The sequence below is a fragment of the Geotrypetes seraphini genome, chromosome 12 (assembly GCF_902459505.1).
Source record: "Geotrypetes seraphini chromosome 12, aGeoSer1.1, whole genome shotgun sequence".
Taxonomy (NCBI): Eukaryota; Metazoa; Chordata; class Amphibia; order Gymnophiona; family Dermophiidae; genus Geotrypetes; species Geotrypetes seraphini.
The window spans coordinates 107,690,540-107,709,754 of NC_047095.1; the positions used below are offsets into that span (position 1 = coordinate 107,690,540).

Sequence of the window (19,215 nt, forward strand, 5' to 3'; positions counted from 1 at the left end):
GTAAGTGCTTGGGGACCAGGATGAATGAAAAGATGGTTTAAGATATCATCAGGGATGGAGGAGGTCTGGAATTTCATCAGGAAATGAGAAAAGAGTTGGAAATCGCATCAGTGAAATGGAAGGACATAGGATTCTGATTGTGGAAAAGTGATTGTACTTTTACAGTGGGTTGTGATAAGTATTTTCTGGTAGTGAGTCTTCATAATGCCTGTTCTTAAATGAAGTTGAGTCGCCAAATACTCTATAAATCAACAGTACTGTCACTTCCTGGAACCACACCTTGGAAGTGATGTCAGAGGAAGAGCTGATCCTGGTGTGAGCAGCAGGTTTGGGCTGCTGCTCACACCTGGAATATTAAAGAAGTATTGGGGAAGGGAAAGGGGTTCATGCACATGGAACAGGAGGGGACAGGGAAGGAGAAGATGGGGTGGGGTAGATAAGAGGGCAGAGGGAGGGTTTCCCCCTGCCCACTTGCTACTCCACTAACTATAGAGCATAGACTATATCCATTCTCTTCCCATTATTCACCCAATTACAACCTCTTAAAATAGGGCAATAATTTATAAATGGCCTTGTAAGTTAAGCGGTGGTAGGTGCCCTAATAGTTTTAATGGATTTTAATTAGTGCAGTAATTGACCTTGTTGTTTAAAACCGATTAATAACTTGTTAAAAAAAAGTAGGTGCTTGACAGGCTAGAAGATATTGGTGGTAAATAATCAGCAGTTGTATGTGATGCAAAGGCATGAAGACTGTGATGGCTATATGAACAGTGAAACCCCAGATGAAGCTTCAATAGCGAAATGGCAAGCGCTTCTGTCTGGTGAAAGCTAAGTGCCAACTTATTTGAAACAAAGTTATAATTTGAAAAGTAAATGACACAGTCCGGGAGGGAATTTTGAGCCAATGATGATATTCATTACCCCAGTAAAAACATCAGTTGTTTGCGGGTGTTTGAGGTTCATATCAATGTGATTGGTTTCATTCAACTTGACTCAGATTTGAGGTATGTGCCAGCCTTTACATCAAATTTCAACAAGCATAAGCCCTTCTCCCAAGGTTCCTGGTGCTTAATTTTGTGCACCTTTTATAGAATTATCCCCAAAGTGTCCCCCCACCCTCCCATGTTAACTGCACAAAGAGACTATGGAGTTTGGGAGGGCAAAACTTGGACATCTGAGGCCAGACCTGTTTCTATAATGAATAAGTACCACAAAAGGTGGCCAAAATGACCAGATAACCACTAGAGGAATGAAGGTACTACTGACCCCCCCTCCCACCTCCGAAAGATGTAAATTAAAGAGTACATACCAGCTTGACAGCTTCAGATGTTATGACCAGTCCTAGTAGAGCAGCAAGCAGGTTTCTGTAGTAGCCTAGTGGTCAGAATAGTGCATTGCAAAGAAGAGGACCCAGGCCCCTCTCTCACTCTAATACACTTGTGATAGAAAGTATGAGCCCTCCAAAACCCACCAAAAACCTAATCTGCCAATTTATTAATGACACCTATATGCATATTAGGGTTATATTCAGTTGGGTATGATTGATTTTGGGTAAGTTTTGGAGGGCTTATCATACAATGTAAGGGGGTTGTGGTAAGATGTGTAATCGGGACCATTTATGTGAAGTTCACTGCAATGCTCCTAGGGTGCTCTACTAGTCTGCTGGCATATCTGTATGGCCAGTCTACTAACTAGGAATACTGGCCCTTCCTATGTCCCAATAGATTTTATGTGTCTTTTTCATTTGGACATTATTTTTCCAAATATGTTTCATAAAAGACACACTGAGAACAAAACACATCTAGGAAGTCGCTATTTTTGAAACAAGAAAATATTTTTCTGTTATTAAAATGGTCACATTCCTTACTGGAGGTTTGAACACTTTCTGCAACATGTCTAAAATCAGATTTAGGGCTCCTTTTACTAAGGTGCGCTAGCGTTTTTAGTGCACATAGGAAATTACCGCACGCTATGTGGCTAGAACTAATGCCAGCTCAATGCTGGAGTTAAGGTCGGCACGTGCGGCAAAGTAGCAAGCTCTATTCCTTGCGTTAAATCCCTATCGCAGCTTAGTAAAAGGAGCCCTTAGTTGTCACATTGAAAATGTTCCTCCACCTTGGGATGACCACTGGAGGAATGAAGGCATTACTCACCCCTTCCATCCCCAAAAGATGTAAATGAAACAGTACATACCAGACTGACAGCTTCAGATGTTATGGCTAGTCCTAGTAGATTTAGTTGTCAGATAGAAACTGTCCCTCAGTCTTAGGGAAATAATGTGCGTTAACTGTAGTGTACACAGTAGAGAATGACACGGGGAAATAATCTGTCCCCGTCACCGCCTCGTCCCCGGCTCACCTTCCCCTTCACCGCCCCATCACTGCCATTCCCTTCACCATCCCATCACCGTCACCACCATCCCCTTCACCGCCCTATCATCGTCACTGCCATCCCATTCACCGCCCCGTCCCCATCCCCGCAGCATCCATATAAGCCTCAGTACTGCGAAACACCATGAAGACAGAAGAGAGTCCTGCCACTACTACTACTGCACTGAGAATATGTTTCAGTGCCTCTGCCCTGTAGTAAAAACAGAACATAAAATAAATCAGTTGACTTGTCCTCCCTTGCAATGAGGTGTCCCCCATGTTCACCTATAGCTCAAAACAGGTCAACTGTGCACACTAAAAATGCCCACCTGAGCACATAATCATTCAGATGCTGCAGTACATTGAGCAACAGGAAGATCTGGAATGTGAGCGCAGGCAGGCAGTGATACAAAATCAGCAGACACCCGACTGATTGCAGCGTTCCGCCATCTCCCTCCCTCCACCTCACCTTAGATGTAGAGTATGCCGACTTTCTTTTTTGCCCAGCCGCACGCATTCAAAAAGCCGTGCACATGCAGCTGCTCATTTGTTCTCTGATGCAACCGGAAACAGGAAGTTACAGGAGAGGAGAAGAATGAACAACTCAAGCAGCTGCGCGAAAAAGAAAGCCGGCATACTCTACATCAGTGTTTTTCAACCTTTTTACACCCGTGGACCGGCAGAAATAAAATAATTATTTTGTGGACCGGCAAACTACTAGGACTAAAATTTTAAAACCCCATTTCCGCCCTTTCTCCGCGAGCTCGGTCACCTCAGCAACTATAGAAAAATAGACAAATATAGTGCACAATATAGACAGCAGATTTAAATTCTCAAAACTGACACGGTTTTGATCACTAAATTGAAAATAAAATCATTTTTCTTACCTTTGCTGTCTGGTGATTGATTTCATGAGTCTCTGGTTGCATTTCCTTCTGTCTGTGTATCCTTTCTTTCATTTCTTTCTTTCTGCACTCAGGCCCAATAATTCTATTCCCTCCCTCTTTCCTTCCTATGTCCTTAGTGCCTCCTTCCCATGTCTTTAGTGCCCCCATTGCCTCCTTCCCATGTCTTTAGCGCCCCCTGTGCCTCTTTCACATATCCTTAGTGCCCCTTCCTGTCTTTAGTGCCCCCGTGCCTCCTTCCCATCTCCTTAGTGCCCCTTCCTGTCTTTAGTGCCCCCAGTGCCTCCTACCCATGTCTTTAGTGCCACAAGTGCCTCCTTCCCATGTCCTTAGTGCCCCTTCCTGTCTTTAGTGCCCCAGTGCCTCCTTCCCATGTCCTTAGTGCCCCTTCCTGTCTTTAGTGCCTCATTCCCATGTCTTTAATGCCCCCATTGCCTGCTTCCCATGTCCTTAGTGCCCCTTCCTGTCTTTAGTGCCCGCAGTGCATCCTTCCCATGTTTTTAGTACCCCTAGTGCCTCCTTCCTATGACCCTCTCACTGCCTTCCACACTTTGTCCCACCCCCACCCCCAAAGCTTGCCTGTCTACCTCTGTCCCTCCCTCCAAAGCCAAAGCAAGCCTGCTGCCTCCCTGCCGCTCAAAAAAAATAGCCTCCTTCCTTTTCCCCTTCTCTTACCACCATGCTGCAGCTGCTAAAGCCGACAGGAAGTCTTTCCGACGTCAATACTGACGTTGGAGAGGACGTTCTGGGCCAGCCAGGCAGCGATTGGCTGGCCCAGAACATCCTCTCCGACGTCAGAATTGACGTCGGAAAGACTTCCTGTCGGCTTTAGCAGCTGCAGCATGGCGGTAAGAGCAGGGGAAAAGAAAGAAGGTTGTTGTTTTTTTTTGCACCTGTCCATCTTGCCGGCCCTGCTCTACATCAAAGGTAAGGTGGAGGGAGGGAGATGGCGGAACGCTGTGATCGGGCGGGTGGGGACCGCGCGATCCTTGAATGCCTCACTGTGGAGACAAGTCCATTCACCGCTCCACGGGATGATAAATGGCCTTATCCCCATCCCCGCAGCGACCACTATTTTTTCTTCCCCATTTCGGCAGGTTACCCGCGGCTACTCACGGCTAGCCGCGGGTAACAACCACCGTGTCATTCTCTAGTACACAGTCCAACCCCATTCTCTTCCCACAACTCACCCAGATCGACTCCCCAAACACAGCTTGGACTTTACCCTCAAATTAAAGTGTACTGTCTTAACAGAGCAGTAACAGTGATTGAGCTGGGCAGTATCTGTGGAGGCGAATTCACTTGAAAACTACAAATTGCACTTAAATTCTCTAGATTGCTTTGCAAGAGAGAAAGATGAACAGAAAAGTAGACGTGGAGGCTGCTGATGTTATTTCAGTATAATCAGAAGGAATATGAGTACTCAAAGATCTTTCTCAAATTTAGTATTATTTTAATTAAATCAAATCCAAAAGAAAAGAAGCACAATTTCCTTTCAATATGGTATGAATTCCCTATAGACCTGTCTCTGATAAGGGGGTCAGCAATCACATATTCCTTTGATTTTGGAAATAACTTTGAGAAATCTGGCTCTAACACAGAAAATATTATTCTGTACATAGTGGCCTTTTTATTTTTAACTTTATTTTCTGTTCCTCTAAGCCATATGATTACACTCCACACCAAGCACTCCTTTCAAATTAACATTTGTATTGCATTTAATGAAGGCAAAGCTTCTGTAAAACCATATTTATAAACACAACTTATATTTAATATTAACTGCACAGAGCAGGATGATATCCCTCGAGCATGACCCTTTCAGGAGTAGAGTCCTATAAAAATCACAGGGTTTCCACATAGCTGTTGGATACCCTCTCATATAAGAGTCCACATCAATATCGACAGAAAACTTCTGTGATCATCTGCAATGTTTGAGTCAGTCTGACTTTGCTTGTTAGCATGTGGATCTTTTATGCTCATTATTAAAAGACTACAAAGGGTAGAGTATTCTTCAGTGTGACAATCAATGAATCAAGATCAGAGAGCAGCCGTTTTTCACCTTGAAAGATGGGAGTTCATCCTCTTCTAATTCTATTAACACTTTACGTTAATATCTGTAATACTATGAAGTGCCGATTTTCCCCACTAAATATGATTGGTTTAAAATATGACCACTACTATAGTCATGGGGACATTATTATTGGGGGATTCATTCAAGAGTTTGGTGCTCAGCTAACTAAATCCCTTGACATCCATGCCAATCATATTCAAATAAATGAGTAAGTATCATTGTGCCTTTCCTCCTTTCTGAGACACACTTATGAGTTTCATTGTGAAAGATGTAGCTTGATCCTTTATGAGCAGTAGCTTATTTAGGGGGTGATTCACCCCCGGGTGCCATATTGGTCACCATCTGTCCTCCTCTCTGCCCTCCCACCACTGTGTGCGTGTACCCATATCATTCCCTGTACCTCTTTAATGTTCCTGGTACAAGCAGCAACCCCAACTGGCTTTTCTGTGTGCTTTGTATCATCACTGGAATGTCCAGTCCTCTTATTCTGTGAACTGCCTAGAAATTTTTGTGTGTTGGCATTATAGAAAAATAAAGTTATTATTATTATCACTTCCTGGACCAGCACCTAGGAAGTGGCATCAGAGGAAGAGCCAGCACTGGTTCGGTCAGCATATTGTGGTTGCTGCTCATTCCAGGAACGTTACAGTGGAACAGGGAAGGGATTCATATGCATGGCAGGGTGGGGTGGGGAAGGCATGGATGGGGGTGGGGGCAGAGAAGAGGGCATGGGAGTGACGCTACAATTCCAGGCACTTCTCACCTTCACTACACTACTGTGTATGAGGAATCTTTTGTGTTCGTACTTTCTTGAGAGGTTACACTTTCTTGTCTCTATTCTATAAGATATTACAAAGTTTGAAATTACATTTTAGGGTTCATTGTCTCCATTGAAAGTTAGTAAATATTTTTGCCTATTGTTTAATATCTAAACAGATGAGAGAGTATAACAGGTCAGCTCTTACCAGCCATAAAATAAGCTTCTATACATTGTTCTTTTATCATATACTGGTTTTTTTATTTATAGATTCATATTTTTAAAGTTTAACAATGTTTAAACAAATGAACATGCCTTGATTGTCCTCTCCAAAAATGTCCTCTGTTCAGTACCCCATACCTTTCCTCTCTTCCTTCCTCTTCCATTTCCTTCCATCCATGTACACCATCTCATAGAAACAGAAACATGATGACAGATAAAGGCTAAATGACCCCTCTAGTCTGCCCATCCACAGTACCCATTATCTCTTTTTCTCTCTGAGAGATCTCACGTGCCTATCCCAGACATTCTTGAATTCAGACATAGTCTCTGTCTCCACCACCTCTTCCTGGAGACTATTCCACACATCTACCACCCTTTCTGTAAAAAAATTATTTCCTTAGATTACTCCGGAGCTTATCACCTCTTAACTTCAACCTATGCCCTCTCATTGCAGAGTTTCCTTTCAAATGAAAGAGATTCAACTCATGCACATTTATATTACATTATATTATTTAAACATCTCTATCATATCTCCCCTCCCCCACCTTTCCTCCAAAGTATACAGATTGAGATATTTAAGTCTGTCCCTATATGCCTTATGACGAAGATCACATACCATTTTAGTAGCCTTCCTCTGAATTGATTCCATCCTTTTCATATCTTCTTGAAGGTGTGGCCTCCAGAATTATACACAACTAGTCTTTAAGCCCGTTAAATTAACAGGTTCTAGAATAGATGTCCGTCTGTCTGTCTTTCTTTCTCTCTCTCTATCCTTGGCTAGTGTTTGTCTGGGGGGGAGGTTTCTTTCTCTCTTTCTCTACTGTCTGTCTGTGTTTATTCTATCTGTCTCCCTGGCCCCCTGTCTTTCTTTCTGTATGTCTCTCTGTCTTTCTCCCTGGCACCCCTGCCTACCTGTATTTATCTTTTGTCTCTCTGGCCCCCTGTCTGTTTGTCTTTCTTTATGTCTGTCTCTCTCCCTGGTCCCCTGTCTTTCTTTCTGTATGTCTCTCTGTCTTTCTCCCTGGCCCCCTGCCTACCTCTATTTATCTGTTGTTCCATGCTTGACTGTCTCTACGTGGCCCCCTTCTGTCTCCCTACCCCCTCCCAAAAGCAAGCCCGTTAGATTAACGGGTGCCCTGTGCAGCAGCATTAGCGTTTCCTCTACCCCCGTTTCCCTTCCTGCGGTCCCGACTACAAAGCTGATGATTCCAGCAGCGTGTGCAGCAGTCTTCACACACTGCTTTGGGTACTTCTACTGCCCTGATTTACTCTGGCACGTCCCTGATGACATCATCAGAGACGCGGCAGAGAAAATCAGGGCAGTAGAGGGCCCGAAGTAGCGTGTGAAGACTGCTGCACACGCTGGAATCGCAAGATTCGTAGTTGGGTCCGCGGGAAGGGAAGGGTGGGGTGGCAAAGGACTCGGGTCCCGGGCGTCGGGGTCAGTTTTTTGGTTCGTCCCGGGGGTGAGGGGAAGGAGGTGCTCTTTGTGCCCCAGTCCCGGCTTGTGGAGGCGATCTTCGGCTGGCTGGGAACAGGCTTGTGGAGGCGATCATCAGCGTTTAAAGAAACTTCCGTATTGTGAGGTGGAGAGCAGGGAAGCTTGTCTGGTGCGCATGCGCACTCGTGCCTCCGCGATAAATCAGGGAACACGCGGTGCAAGTGCGCATGCGCGCTTAGCGTTTTATTATATATGTTATTCTAAATTAGGTCTCACCAGAGTTCTATACAGGGGCATCAATACCTCCTTTTTCCTACTGGCCATACATCTCCCTATGCAACCTAGCATCCTTCTATCCGTCACCTTTTCAACCTATTTGGCCACCTTAAGATCCTCATCTACAATCACACCACAGTCCCACTCTTCTGTTGTGCACATAAGTTCTTCATCCTCTAAACTGTACCATTCCTTTGGGTTTTTGCAGTACAAATGCATTTTTTAGTATTAAATTTTAGCTGCCAAATTTCAGACCTTTCTTCAAGTTTTGCTAGGTCTTTTTTCATGTTATTTACACCATCTGGTGTGTCTACTCTATTGCAGATTTTGGTATCATTTGAAAAGAGACAAATCTTACCCAACAATCTCTTCCCTCCCTACCCTTCAAAACTCATAAGAACATAATTGGAAACCGCTGTGACTCCAGGCAGCATATTAAGTTTTTAAATAAATAAATAAAAATAATATAAGAACCTAAGAGCTGCCATACTGGTACTGGCCACAGATCCATCAAGTCCATGTATACCAATTCTTCCTTCTCTTCTCTTCCTCATTCATCCTTTCATGTTCACTATCCCTTTCCTCTCTTCCCTCTTCTGCATGTATCCATCCATGTACCCCATTCCTTCCTCTGTTCCTTCCTCTTCCACTTCCTTCCATCCATGTGTACCATCTCTTCCTTCTCTTTTCTTCTCTTCCCTTCCCCACTAATCCATGTGAACCAACTCTTCCCTCTCTTCATTCCTATTCCTCATCCCTCCATCCATATGCACCATCTCTTTTCTCTATTTCCTCCTCTTCCACTTCCTCCATCCATGTGCACATCTCTTCTGAGTGGAGTAGTGTGTGGCTCAGTGGTTGGAACTACACCATCAGCACCCTGGGGTTGTGGGCTCAAACCCTGTGCTGCTCCTTGTGAGCCTGGGCAAGTCACTCTGTCCTCTATAGCCCCAGATACATTAGATTATGAGCCCACTGGGACAGATAGGGAAAATTCTTGAGTACCTGATTATAAAAAATGCTTAGATAATCTTGATAGGTGCTATGTAAACACCTAATAAACTTGAAACTTCTGCCCTCATCCATTTCCCTTCATTCATGTGTCACACATCTTCCCTCCTATCAATGTTCACCAACTCCTTTTTCTCCCTTCTTGCCCTCCTATCCATCCATCTAGTTGCATCATCACCTTCCCCTCCCGTCCAGCCATGTGCCACATCAGCTTCCCCTCCCATCCATCCAGGTGCCCCTGTTCCTCTCCTTTCAGCCCCCCCCCCCAATTCAGCATGTCTCCCTTATTCTTCTCTCCCTCCCCACCCAGTTTTGAATCTCTGCAATGATGGCACCATCCTTGTAGTTTTTTTTATTCAATATCTTTATTGGTTTATCTAATCTAATCTAATATAAACCTAAGGTTTGTATACCGCATCATCTCTACATTCGTAAAGCCCGACACTGTTAACAAGAGTTAGGGTAGAAAAGAACTCCAATGGGGGCAAAAAGAGGAGAAAAGAATTAGAGGACTAAAATGACCAGAGAGGGAAGAGGAGTTACGTTTTTGAGAATAACCAGGTTTTCAGATGTTTACAGAAGAGTTGGCATTTTGAATCTGCTTTGGTTGTAGCAATTGCTCACAAATTATGAGCTGTTACCTCTGCCTTCTTATAACAAAAATCTATGCAATTAGATATCCAAGATTACAAAGTTCTTTTACTAACAGAACTATTTTCTTTTTGGATCAAAGGAAATTAAAAGCTTTGATGGCCCATACATATCTGTAGTTTCTGGTATAGCCCTTCTACAATCTAATGTATAAAGTTGACACTGGTAATTATTATCGCAAAAAAAAAAACCACAACGCACTGTAACTATGTTTTGCAGGATTTCACAATCATTAAAAAACCCCAAATTGACAGAAATAATAAACACACAAAATAGGTGGAGAAAAACAGACCTCATATTCAGACAGCCGGGAATAATGATAGACAAAGGCTGCCCCATGCACCTTCAAATCAGCAAAACGGTTCAGAAGGCATTCGCAACCATGCACAACTTAAGACGAGTTCGAAAATACTTCAACAACGAACAATTCAAACTCATAGTACAAGTGCTAATCCTAGGACTTCTGGACTACTGTAACATACTTTACCTGTCATGCCCCGTCAACATGCTAAAACAATTACAAACAGTCCAAAATACAGCCCTAAGACTAATATACTCGCTGAAAAAATATGACCACATTACCTCAGCTTTCCAAGACTCACACTGGCTCCCAGTACAAGCACACATACAACACAAATTCTACTGCACCCTATTCAAAGCCCTAAATGGAAATGGACCAACCTATCTGGATAACCGCCTAATCTGGAAAAACACATCCAGACCAAGGAGAACTCAACCAATCAAAGGCATGCAAAGCAAAAAAATATATGATGGTCTACTAGTCAACAGAGCAACAAAAATAGACCACTACCTCTCAAATCTGCTGACCACGACGCCCAACTACAAAACATTCAGGATTGAACTGAAAACCATACTATTCAAGAAATTTGTCAAATGATCTAAACAAACCGTATCGACCATTCCCAGATCCCAATGCATACTTTAGCCCAGGCTTATTTCTTGTTGTAAACCGCCTAAAACTGAAAGGTATTGGCGGGATAGAAGACATCAATGTAATGCAATGTAATATACCCCAAGCCGTCTGCATCATCACCGGTCCGAAAAAAAACTCCACACACAAATACATAATGTTTATAATGTTAAAACAATAGAACATCAGAAACAATGTCATCTTAACAAATAACCAATGTCTGTTAACAAAAATGATAGAAAAACAAGTCCAGATGTTGGCTCTCTATGGGCCAGAGTCATTAAGCAGGTCAAGAAAAAGTTCAGTAAGCCATATAGAAAGATATCATGCAGCAGTAACTCAAGGTCATGTTGTGTGAGGAATACATCAAAGCAATGGTAAATAAGTCTAAACACTAACATTATTATTAGCTATAAGTAGGGTAAGGTAACAGTGATTATAGTAACCCAACAGATAATAAAAAGACTCAACACATATTTGGCACAATGATCAAGTAGAGGGTCCCAGATATCATGGAACCTGTGCATTAACCCAAACTTTTCAGCATAAATCCATTTGTATTTAACTATGAGAAACATTAGACCACCAAGCAGAGTAGGAGATCATAGAAAAGTTCTTCCAGTTCATAAGTATAACCTACATCGCTAAAATAAGCAAACCTTTAAGTAATATTGCAGCAAACCTATCAACTTTGTGTGTAAGTGCACCATCTCCAAAGATAATCATAGGAAAGGATAAATGTAGCACCTCACATATTGTGGTCCATATTTTCTCCAGAAATTAATGAGTAATGTGCATTCAAAAAACATGTATTTAAAATTTCCCACTTCTTTATTACAAGACCAACATTTATTCTGGAAGTTAGATGCTATTTTAGCCAGTCTGTGAGGCACCCAGAATGCATGGTGCATTACAAAGAAAGCAGTTTCTGATAAAGTGGAAGAATGTAAGGCTTTATATGCAGTATCCCTAATAGTGGACCAATACTCTTCATCAATATTACAGGCAATATCCTTGTGCCAGGTTTCTCTGAAACTGTCATCCAGGCAAAATCTGAAATTCCTCACTATCTTATACCAATGTGAAGATTCATTTGGTTTGGAAGCAATCTGGTCACAATGAGTGAGATATGAGGGTTGCTCCATGCTAGTTTTATTAAGTACAAGGTCCTTTTTGATACAATGAGTAGGTTTGAAGCATCTGAAAAATTGAGATATGGGAAGCTTATATCTTACATAAATCCGCAAAGGGAATCCAGTTCTTGCCATCGAACAAGTTGACAATTGCCCAAATACTGTGGGGCTCATAATAAAAAAGTCTAAAAAGTGGCCTAAATTGGTACTTGGATGATCAAAAAGCTTGATCGTTCAAGTACCCATAACCAAAACTGGTTTTAGATGTATCTAAAACCAGCTTAGGCCTTTCCCTGCCTCTAAATACATGGAGAAATAAGAGGTATTTTTAGAAGAGGAGAAAGGGCGGAAGGTGGATGGGAGGTGGGCCGAACCAGACATAATCATACAGCAGGTATAACCAAAACTTAAAACATGCTGCCTAGTTGTCCTTATATGTTTTGACTTAGACCAAGTCAAAATAGGTATAAGTGCCGAAAAAGGGGCCACTGAGCTGATTGCAGCTGCCATGATGAGCTCTGCGGCCTGGCAACCTGCCCACCCCCTACCGTAACTACTGCCGTGATGATGATCTGCCACCCTCCCCTAAACCGCGCCACTTCGGGGTGAGGATCGCAATCCTCACTACAAAGTGCCACAGTTTGGGTGGTGACCGATTGCCATCGTGGAAGAAGAGATACACAATCTCTCCTGTCATGATCCACCCCGATCAGATCAGGCAGTAGGTAGCCCAACCCTTCCTGCCCCGGTGACCCAAAATCCCCCGACATGATCGGGGCAGGAGGGATCCCAGACCCTCCTGCCCCAGCAACCACCCCACCCCGATGATCCAATATGAGCAGAAGAGAGCCCAACCCCTCCTGCCCTGGTGATACAAGATCCCCCAATACGATCTGCAAGCCCTGATGTTAGAGGCAGATCTAGATATTGTCGCTATCACAGAAACATGGTTCAGTGAATCACATGGATGGGATACAAACATACCGGAATATAATTTTTTTAGGAAGGGCAGAGATGGTCAAAAAGGTGGAGGAGTAGCTCTCTATGTAAAGATCAATATCCTAGCGACCAAAATGCAAGGGACCTGGGGAGAGGAGGAAGCAATATGGATTGCTCTGAAAAGGTTTAGTTTAGTTTAATCTAATCTAATCTACTCTACAGCTTGGCTTTATATACTGAGTCATTATTCTAAGAAAGCTTGAATCGGTTTACAATAGTTAACATAACAGAAAAAAACATAAGGAATAATGAAAAAATTTCAAGAAAATTAATTTTCAAAATGTTTAGCAAATAAAGTGTTTTTTAAAGATTTATGAAAAAATTGATGTGAACCATAACTCCTTATAATAAGAGGTGCTAATCAGGAAGAAATCTATATGAGAGTATGTTGCATGTGGCCATGAACAGAATATGAACTCCTTATCCATGAGGTGAGTCGTCCTCAAGGGATCAATGAGTTGAAAGTCAGATATTAAATCATGTAGTTTATACAACATTCTGGATTTCTTATATGGTGAAGAGAATTTTCTGTCTTTGAAATCTCCTCCTATGATATAGGTGCGCTCCATGTTCACTGCTAATTGGTCAGACATCTCATCCAGGAAGAGAGAATCACTTATGATTGATCCGTAAATGTTAAATCAGATGATTTTTTGCCATTAATATCAATAACTGCTCTAACCAACCTCCAACAGGTATCTATACAATGGGAAATAGCACAAATATCCGGCCTATTTCTAATAATCATTAGAACTCCATTCCTCCTATCCACTGTTGAAGATTATAATGGGGCAGTGCCTTCAGCAATACTAGCAATGCAAAGTTTTTGTCTGATAAATGGGATGCTTGTAAAAAGACTGAAAACTGCTGATGTAGTCCAAAATTTCCTGTTTTTTAACTGGGTTGTTTAGCCCCTTAACATGAGGGTACAAAAATTTAGTGATGTAGAAGAGATTATAATAGTGTTTGTAGTTTCCACACAACATGTAAATAGGTAACCAGCGCCCTTCAGCTGATTGAATAATACTGTAATAACGTAGCACCTGGTAGCAGGAAGCCCTGCAAATCAAAACTAAACATTAACATTAACCTACACTAGTTACTGAAGTATATAAAAAGTAAATATACATGAACGACTACTTAAAAAAATTGCGAGCCAAGAAATCGAGGGTGATGTACTCACATGGATTAAAAAATGGCTGGTGGATAGGAAACAGAGAGTGGGGTATCGGAGAAGGTTATCAAGCCACTGTACAGGGCCATGGAACGACCTCACCTGGAATACTGCATCCAGCACTGGTAGCCATACATGAAGAAGGACACAGTGCTATTCAAAAGGTCCAGAGAAGAGCAACTAAAATGGTTAAGGGACTGGAGGAGTTGCCGTATAGTGAGAGATTAGAGAAACTGGACCTCTTCTCCTTTGATAAGAGGAGACTGAGAGGGGACATGATCAAAACATTCAAGATAATGAAAGGAATAGGCTTAGTAGATAAAAGGTTGTTCACCTTCTCCAAGAAGGAATGAGAGGGCGCTCTCTAAAGTTAAAAGGGGGGATAGATTCCATACAAACATAAGGAAGTTCTTCTTCACCCAGAGAATGGTAGAAATCTGGAACGCTCTTCCAGAAGCTGTTGTAGGGGAAAACACCCTCCAGGGATTCAAGACAAAGTTAGACAAGTTGCTGCTGAACCAAAATGTACGCAGGTAAGGCTAGACTTAGTTAGGGGACTGGTCTTTGACCTAAGGACCGCCACATGAGCATACTGCTGGGCACGATGGACCACTGGTCTGACCCAGTAAGGCTATTTTTATGTTCTTATGATATATTTCACTCCAATTTGTTTGAGCCTGCATTTAGCTGCTTGGAAAGGTTGGGGGACGAACAACGAATTACCCTTAAATTTCATGGGGAATTTCAATTTTGTGCATCTCATGATCTCCATCACCTGTGAGTAACAAAGAAGCCAAAGCACTATAGACTTTGGGAACTTAGCTCTGGTTTCCATTCAATGCAGCAGCACATGATGAGTCCAATCAATTTCCAATTCATGCTTGAAATTAATATCCAGGGTTTTAGGAAGCATAGACTGTGTAAAAGTGATAACGTCCTTGCCTTCCCTTCCCTCCGGCAAACCAAGAATCCAGATAGTAATGTGGAGTGATCTGTTATGGGCATCCTCAAGCTCCTGTTCCAGTATGATAATCTTTTAAAATTGTCATTGCAGAACTTTTACATTTGATTCTGTGATTTCAGCTCTTCGTTCCGCAATATCCATTCTCGAATGAAATACAACCATCGCTAGTGTTAGTGAAAGAAGATCAGGTTTGATATCCTTGGTGTCCTGTTTAGTACTCACCATGAGATCACACATGGCGTGAAGCTCCTCCATTATGGCCTGCAGTGCCTTAACCTCAGACTTGCCAGTTGATGACTTTTACGGAGATAGTGGTTCTAAACTTTTTCTCTTACTATTTTTGTTTGAAGTCATCTTTAATGTCTCTTCTGGTACTGAATTTAAGATAATTAATCTCTTGCATGCATCAATATAGGGAGCGACTATACAGCCATCAATGTAGGGAGCAACTATGCAGCCATATTCTGCAGTGCTCACAAGCACCCCAATATCCTTATAGATTTTGAGATGTGGGCTTCTTTGGAAGTGAGAGGGGGATCTGCAGACCACACAAGAGGTTTTAATGGGCCACCATCAGATTGTGGGTCTTGCAATGAAGAACAGTTACATAGATTATAAAAGATCACTCCAGGCTATCCAAACCAGCTCGTCATTTGTGGAATACAGACCATAAAAGTCAGCCCAGCTCTGTTCTCATGTTCAAAATACTGGAGTTTCCATCTTATCTTAAACTGAATTGCAATATACATGGACACAGACAATAAAAGTCTGCCCATTCCCAGTATTAGGTCTTCACAGTCAGAGTCACAACATAAGCACTACTCAACACATCAAACACCCATGCAGCCATTTAAGTTTTGTTTTTACATCATTCATTTTTCTACTGTATTATATCAGTAGTTACAATGAAGAGTGTTGGATGAGGTCTCATAATTTCTAGCACTTTTCAGAAAGTAGGAATGTCCTCTGTGACTTTTGGATAGGGCTGGAGTACAATTACAAGTAGATAGATACAGTACACACTCACATCTATGCTGTCTTTGAAACATGCAAATAATTTTGGCAGATTTTAGGTGCTATTAGGCAATTTCTGTAAGGCTAATTTATAGCTATATCAGCATCTACATCACATTTATAAAATAAATATAAAATAGGTGCATTTTTGCAAATGTTTCTGGGTTCCCTGTAGTAATAAAATTCTCATCGTCATGTTATTACAGGAGTTTTCCAGAAAATACCTATAACTTCTTGGCCTTCGTGTTTGCAGTGCAGGAAATTAACAACAGCTCAGAGCTCTTACCCAACATCACATTGGGGCTCCACCTTGCAGATCATTTAATGATTATGAACAATATATTTTCTGAGGCCTTAAAAATTTTGATAGGACAGAACATTATCATAAATTTCAAGTGCAATTCACCTCGTCCAGTAGCTGCCATCATTGAAAACTTACCAGCTGAGGAATCCTATCGATTCTATGACATGTTCCAGATATACCATTACCCACAGGTCAGAGAGATCTTAATCTTACTTTGGGGCTCATTTTTAAAAAGAGAAAAACATCAAAAAAGGGGTGGATGGACTTTTTCTTGCCAAACCCTTCCAATTCACTATTTTTGAATTTTCTTTTCTAGATGGATTGCTATGCTATTTGTCTATGGTACATCTAAAGGGAAGTGACATTGTAAGGGTGGGGTATGGGCAGATACCCCAGACACCTTCTTGGTGGGGGCACTGGTACCTCTTCAGTCTCCCATACTATGCTTATACCCTTCCTTCCCCATTCTGTATGCCTTTAAATCTTCACTGAATCACACAATGCTCAAATTTATAATATGACTCAAGGGTGCTATATCAATAATGTCAATCTTCAAACCAGATAGTAAACTTTTACTATCGTTTGCTTTGCAGCCCTATATTTTTCACTTTTTCAGGATCCTCAGCGCCACCACTCAGAGCTCAAACAGTTCTCATTGCTCTAAGCTTTACGTGCCAGCTCGTCATCAGGTCCTTTTTCTGCTTATTTTCATATATATAAACTTATTTGCTTTTGTATGCTCTACTTATTTTGTTATTTTGTCATTCTTTAAGCATATACTTAGCTTTATTTTGTGGTCTCTGGCTAGGGTAACATCACGCCAACATGTTATTAAAGCTTTGTCAAGGTTTAATCCCTATGATAGAACAAAAGCTGTAGTTATTTACTTATCCTCTTTATAACTAACACAACTAGTAACAATCTCCACTATGTTGTACTGTATATGACGCAGGTTCGGAAGAACAGGGTTCCGCTCTGTTTAAATTTCAGGATGCTGCGTGATGATGCAGGTTCGGCAGAACAGGGTTCCACTCTATTTAAACTTCAGAAAAGAATGCCGCCGCCATATCTGAGGACAGCGTGGTCACAGGTTCTGGCGGTTAAATAGTAAGGTAAGCAAAAATATACAGTGCAACATATTGGAGATTGTTACTAGTTGTGTTTGTTATAAAGAGGATAAGTAAATAACTACAGCTTTTGTTCATAGGGGTTAAGCCTTGACAAAGCTTTAATAGTGAAACATGTTGGTGTGATGTTCCCCTAGCCAGAGACCGCAAGATAAAGCTAAGTACATGGTGAGTCTGACCTCAGTACCGGGAAGGATGGTAGAGGCACTGATAAAAGACCGCATTATTGATCACCTTGATGGACATAATCTGATGAGGACCAGTTAGCACGGCTTCAGCAAAGGATGATCTTGCTTGCCGAACTTGCTGCACTTCTTCGAGGGAGTAAACAGACAAGGGTGACCCGGTCGACATTGTATATCTGGATTTTCAGAAGGCGTTCAACATGTTCCCGCATGAACGACTACTTCGAAAAATTGTGAGCCATGGAATCGAGGGTGAAATACTCACATGGATTAAAAACTGTTTGGCGGATCGGAAACAGAGAGTGGGGTAAATGGACAAAACTTGGACGGGAAAAGTATCACAAGTGGATTGCCACAGGGTTCTATGTTTAGACCCATGCTCTTCAACATATTTATAAATGGCCTGGAAATTGGTACGAAGCGCGAGGTGATAAAGTTTGCAGATCATACGAAGTTATTCAGAGTACTGAAGACATAGAAGGATTGTGAAGACCTGCAATGTGACATAAACACGCTCAAGAAATGGGTTGTGACATGGCAAATAAGGTTTAATGTGGATAAGTGTAAGGTGATGCATGGCGGTAACAAAAATCTTATACACGAATACAGGATGTCCGGTACGGTACTCAGAGAGACCCCCCAGGAAAGAGATTTGGGAGTACTGGTCGATAAGTCAATGCGACAATAAAAAGAGCGAACAGAATGCTATGAATGATAAAGAAGGTTAAATCAGAGAAGGTTATCATGCCGCTTTACTGGGCCATGGTACACCCCCACCTGGAATACTGCGTCCAGCACTGGTTGCTGTTCACAAAGAAGGACACAGTACTACTCAGAAGGGTCTAGAAAAGAGTGATTAAAATGGTTATAAGACTAGAGGAGTTGCCATACAGTGAGAGATTAGAGAAACTGGGCCTCTTCTCCCTTGAAAAGAGGAGACAGAGAGGGGACATGATCAAAACATTCAAGATAATGAAGGGAACAGACTTAGTAGATAAAGACAGGTTGTTCACTCTTTCCAAGGTAGGAAGAATGAGAGTTCTTTACCCAGAGAGTGGTGGAAGAATGAGAGTTCTTCACCCAGAGAGTGGTGAAAGAATGAGAGTTCTTCACCCAGAGAGTGTTAGAAAACTGGAACACTCATCCATAGCTGTTATAGGGGAAAACAACCTCCAGGGATTCAAGACAATTTCGCAGGTAAGGCTGAACTTAGTTATGGCACTGGTCTTTGACCTAAGGGCCACCGTGGGAGGAAACTGCTGGGCACGATGGACCACTGGTCTGACCCAGAAGTGGAAATTCTTATGTTCTTAAGATTTAGACATTTTTCTGCCATAACTGATCATTTTAGAAACTGTTCAGGGCACAATTTAGATGTCTGGAGCAAATAAGGGTCAAAAGGTATTAAAACGAACCAGATGACCACTGGAGGATTGAGTGCATGACCCTCCACACACCTTCCTTCAGTAGTCATTGCCCCCTGTCTGCCTCTCAAAGATGTGAATGAAACAGTACATACCTACCTGTATGATAGCTTCAGATCACTTGGACAGTCCTAGTACCTCCCTTTTCTAGTGCCTAAGGAAGTAGGGTGAAGAAAAGGAAGGAGCACAGGATTTGTTAGCCTTTTATAAAGCTCTTCCCTGTTGCTATTCAAGAGAAGAATGTTGACCAGAATGGA

At 42.0% G+C, this 19,215-nt stretch overlaps 1 protein-coding gene across 1 annotated transcript in view; it reads left to right on the plus strand.

Annotated features, from left to right (window-relative positions):
* Positions 1 to 733: 733 nt before the first annotated feature.
* Positions 734 to 19,215, plus strand: part of LOC117346263 (vomeronasal type-2 receptor 26-like) — a 36,737-nt gene continuing 18,255 nt past the window's right edge. Inside the window, exons 1-2 of the mRNA XM_033915664.1 lie at positions 734 to 804; positions 16,125 to 16,413. Of these exons, the coding sequence (XP_033771555.1) occupies positions 734 to 804; positions 16,125 to 16,413 (360 nt within the window). The remainder of the gene's footprint in view (positions 805 to 16,124; positions 16,414 to 19,215) is intronic.